This window comes from Alligator sinensis, unplaced genomic scaffold (assembly GCF_000455745.1).
Source record: "Alligator sinensis unplaced genomic scaffold, ASM45574v1 scaffold1170_2, whole genome shotgun sequence".
Lineage (NCBI taxonomy): Eukaryota > Metazoa > Chordata > Crocodylia > Alligatoridae > Alligator > Alligator sinensis.
In genome coordinates, this window is record NW_005843180.1 from 176,350 (window position 1) to 180,906 (window position 4,557).

At 63.7% G+C, this 4,557-nt stretch overlaps 1 protein-coding gene across 1 annotated transcript in view; it reads right to left on the minus strand.

The window, feature by feature from the left end:
• Positions 1 to 384: 384 nt before the first annotated feature.
• HRH2 (histamine receptor H2) overlaps positions 385 to 4,557 on the minus strand; it is a 14,398-nt gene continuing 10,225 nt past the window's right edge. Inside the window, exons 3-4 of the mRNA XM_006037826.3 lie at positions 3,113 to 3,271; positions 385 to 1,371 (exon numbers count right to left, since the gene is read on the minus strand). Of these exons, the coding sequence (XP_006037888.1) occupies positions 3,253 to 3,271 (19 nt within the window). The 3' untranslated portion in view covers positions 385 to 1,371; positions 3,113 to 3,252. The remainder of the gene's footprint in view (positions 1,372 to 3,112; positions 3,272 to 4,557) is intronic.

Below are 4,557 nucleotides of genomic sequence, written 5' to 3' on the forward strand. Positions count from 1 at the left end.
GAAGTGCGGCACCCAGAATTGCACACAGTACTCCAACTGCGGTTTGACCAGTGCCCGATAGAGGGGAAGTATCACCTCCTTGGACCTATTGGTCATGCATCTGCTGATGCGCGATAAAGTGCCATTGGCTTTTTTGATGGCTTCGTCACACTGCCGACTCATGTTCATCTTGGAGTCCACTAGGACTCCAAGATCCCTTTCCACTTCTGTGCCACCCAGCAGGTCATTCCCTAGGCTGTAGGTGTGCTGGACATTTTTCCTCCCTAGGTGCAGCACTTTGCATTTCTCCTTGTTGAACTGCATTCTGTTGTTTTCTGCCCACTTGTCCAACCTGTCCAGGTCTGCTTGCAGCTGTTCCCTGCCCTCCGGCGTGTCCACCTCTCCCCATAGCTTTGTGTCATCTGCAAACTTGGACAGAGTACATTTCTCTTGTGCGTAAGGAGTTTGGGGGGAGGCCTGAGCAGGGGAGGGCCTGGCCAGGAATGGGGTGGGTGGGTCAGCGACGGGGGTGCAACATGCAGGGGAATGCTTTCTGCCCGGGCCCCCCCGCCACGCTCCAGGGCGGCTTGGCTGTTCCCGTGGGAAGCTTCCTGCGAACACAGCTGCCTCGGGCTGCCGAGCCAGAATGGGCCGTGTCCGACTGCCGGGCGAGGAGCCAGGGGGATATGGGTGAGCATGTGGCACAGGGGAAGGGGGTCCCACACTGCCATCGGGCAGCACAGCCGGCTCCCCCCGCCCAGCGCAGGGAGCCTGAAGGGAAAGCAGCTCCCAGGGGTGCACAGAGCACCCGGGTGGAGACTCTCCCGGGACCCCCGCCCCTTGGCCCCTGGCACTCAGGGGAGCCCACAGCTGCAGCCCGTCCCTTCCCAAGGGCTGGGAACCAGCGACACGGCCCTGCCCCGGAGCCCCGCTCCCACCCCCTGGTCCCACACCAGGTGCCCAGGCCTTCAAGGTGGGGTCAAGAAGCAGCAGACAGACAGATCCCATCTGCCTTCAGTGCCCAGGCTTGCCCGCGGATCGGGGGGCGGTGAGTGTGCGTGTACAAACAGACGGACTCCCACGTGCACTTGTGTGCCTGCACACACGTGCACCCAGTACATGAAATGCACACGCATCCCTGTGCACACATGCGGGCCCCAGGCGGCTGTGGGTCCGGGCACAGGCTGCGAGAGAGCAGGTCTCCGGTCCCCCCTCTCCACGCCAGCTGCGGCCCTGGGACCGAGCAGTGCTGCCGGCCTTTCTCCACTGTGTGCAGCACCAGCCCTGCTCGGGCTCGAGAGAGGATGCGGTAAACGGCTGTTAAAGGCGCCAGGGCAGCTCCTTGGGCACCGGGATCTGGGCGTCCCTTGGGGCCAGGCCGAGAGGAGGCTCCTGAGGGGAGAACAGACAGCTGAGTCACTTGGGCACAGCGTGGCTTGTTGAGCTCCCCTGTCCCCGCCAGCCCCGGACCCCACCAGCGGTGCTCCAGCCACCGCCCCGCGCTGCACGTGCTCCAGCCTGGAGCGTTCCCCTCCATGGGGGACCCGGGAGCCTCTTGCCATGAAGCCGAATGCCGGCCGTTTGGGGGGATTTGTGCCCGAGACCCCCCGGCTGGGGGTGGTGCCCGGCTGCACTCTCAGCTACATGCTCACAGAGCAGAGGTTTCCTGCCAACACCCACGCAGCTCGGAGAGGAAACCTGCGGTGACGCAGATGCCTCAGAGCCCTTCATGCCCAGCTCCCCGGGTCTGCCGCTGGCAGATGAGACTGTGCAGAGCTCAGCTCACTGCAGGCCCAGCGGGGACGCCGCCCCTGGCTCACGGCACCTCCGTTTGGGGCGGCACGGCAGGGGAGATCTGAGCCAGCAAAGCGCGAGGGGCTTTGCTCTGCCCTCTGGCCAGGCTAAGGAGCTGCCTCCTCCTGCCTGGGCGCTTCGGGGAATATCTCCTGCAGACGCTGCCATAAAACCAGAGTGCTGAGCCACAGACCCCCGGAGCAGCTATGCCAGCGGCTGCGAGCAGATACAAGAGTGGGAAGGAGACAGTGGGAGACATCGCTGGGCGTGCACCCCGGGCAGGGGGGACTGCACGGAGCCCAAAGGCGGGTTTATACTGCTACCATCAGCCCCCGAGGGATGAGCTGCTCGCTGGGCCTGCCTGCATCCCGGGACAGCGGTGAAGCAGCAATGGGGCACTCCAAGGACGCTCCATTGCCTCCTGCAGGGTTTGGTGCTGCGGGCGTGGGAAGGAGCAGCCTCTCGGCCACCTCCCCGAGGAGCGCTCAAGCCCCCCTCTTCATGCACTGCCAGGCACCCTGCGGCCTCCATGCTGATTGGGGCCGAGGAGCACACCGAGCCGAGGGGCCAGCCGCTCTCAGCGCCGAGCCCAGGGCAAGTGGGCCCCCTGGCAGGCCTCATTTCAAGCCTGAAGAGCCTGGCTGATTGCATTTTTCCAGCCTGCTTGCTTTGCCAGCGCAGGGAGGCGGCAGGCAGCGCTGATGAAAGCCCTGCTCCCCGGCGCGGCAGCACATCGATCTGACCTTGGCCAAGGTTATCGGTGCCCACGGGGGAGCCGGGAGAACAGCGCTATCTTGCTCTCAGCAGGCAGGTGACTGCAATGGCCCCCCGGCACTGTTGATAGCGCGGGGGCCTGTTATCAGCAGCTGTGCAGGTGCAGCACGTGGAGGTGATGGTGACCTTGGCCGGCTCAGCACCTGGCCCACAGCTCAGCACCCATCCTGCTGCACCGGCAAAGAGTGGGGTGGGGACAGGCTGGAGGCCTGTAGGATCGTGCAGGGGGGAGAAAGGGCATAGGCAATGGATATTCCCGAAGAGCTAAGGGCGTCCGCTGGCCGGCTCCACCCCATCCATCGCGGGAAGCTGACAATGGTCCGGCTTGCATGGGCGCGCTTATCCCCTTGCAGCCACTTCTGGGGAGGAACGTGGCCGCTCGCAGCACCGCCGCCCAGCAGGATTCGCACAGGAAACGAGAAAGCCGAGTGAACGACACTCCCCATCCCAGCACAGTGCCTTTGATGGGGTTGCCGTGCAGGTGGGTTCATCACGGCACCCATGCAGATGCCCCAGGGCCAAGTGAGCCTTATCCCCACCCCGACGCTGCTTCCCAGGTACTCACCCTTCGGCTCCTGCCGGTGCCTCCGTGTTTCTCCCAGCGGAAAAATCTCACGTTGTCCTTTTCACCTTGCTGGACTTGGGAACTGGTGGCCGCAAGCAGGGAGCCCATTGCAGGGCCTACGGCAGGGGGGCAGTTGAGACTCAGGGAAAGGCTCCAGAGCTGGGAAGGGTTAAATCAGACAGAGAGAAAAACACATTTAAGGACAGGAGGTGTGGGGGGAGAGTCACGGATGCTCCTCCGTGCCCTGCTTCAGCCACAGCCCTGGGCCACACACTGTTCCCTGTGGACAGGCTCCCGAAGGGGCTGGTGGGGACTGCACCAGGCCTCTCTTGCTTGCTGATGGCTAATCCTCAGCTAGGTGATGCAAAGCAAAGTAAAAAGCAACCCCTCCCCACGTGGCGCTGCCACAGCATCGCCCCCAGCTCCACCGAACGTGACCACCAGAACAGGGCTGCTAGAGCGAAGCATGGACACTAGTGCTGGTGCACATGCATGTGCACGCATGTGCCCTTGCGTGTGCATGTAGGAGTGGGCCCACAGCTGCCCAGCTTCTCTGGCAGTTAGCAGTCCACGCTCCTCCGTTGCATCCTTCCTGGGGATGCTTTGGTGCTACGGCTTATATACCGGTGGATCCGTCTCTCCCCAGCGCTTGCCAGAAGCCCTCGGCCTCCCTGGAGCCCCCGGCTCCGAGCCCACAGGGTAGTTGTGAGCGGTGCCAAAGCCTCCCCGTGCCCAGCTCTGACGTTGCGCTAGGAGAGGGGTGCCAGTCCTTGCTGGCTACACCTCTATCCTCTCCCCATTGATCCCATTCCCTCTGGCCTAGCTGGACCCTGCCTTTTCCGGCTGCTCTCACAGAAAGCGCCCTCGGGACTGCCGGCACCCCTTTCTCTCTGCTTGCGGAGGGACTGGCCAGCACAGAGCCTGCTGCTCCAGCCTTTCCCACGGGCCCAGCCCACGCAGGCGAGGCAGCCTGGCAAAAGGACTCAGCTTCCACTTGGACACTTCAGTGAACAGCGAGATCGGCCAAACTGCCCAGTGCCCAGCTCCTCCGGAAGCCCGGCCTGGAGCCACGGGGTGCCGAGCTGCTTGGAAAACCTCCTTGCACTTGACAATTGCCTGCACGAGGCTTGGGCGCTGGCTCCGCCGGGATGAGCATTCAAGGGAGGGAACTGGGAACGGAGCAAAAAGAGACGATCGATTCTGCCACCTTCGTTTCCACGCTTGGCTGCATCCTGCCCCAGCCGGTCAGGGCTGTCTTGGCGCTAACAGCCCACCTGTGCCCCCGCGACCAGGGGAATCCAGCCTATTTGCCAGGGATTACAAGCAATCAAACCGCCTGGGAGTCCCGGTGACATGCCCCACAGGCCAGTCTTGGGCCCGAGCACCCAACACCGCTCCCAGCCTCCCTGTGGAAGTCAGTGCCAGGGATCTCGTTCAGACCGGCG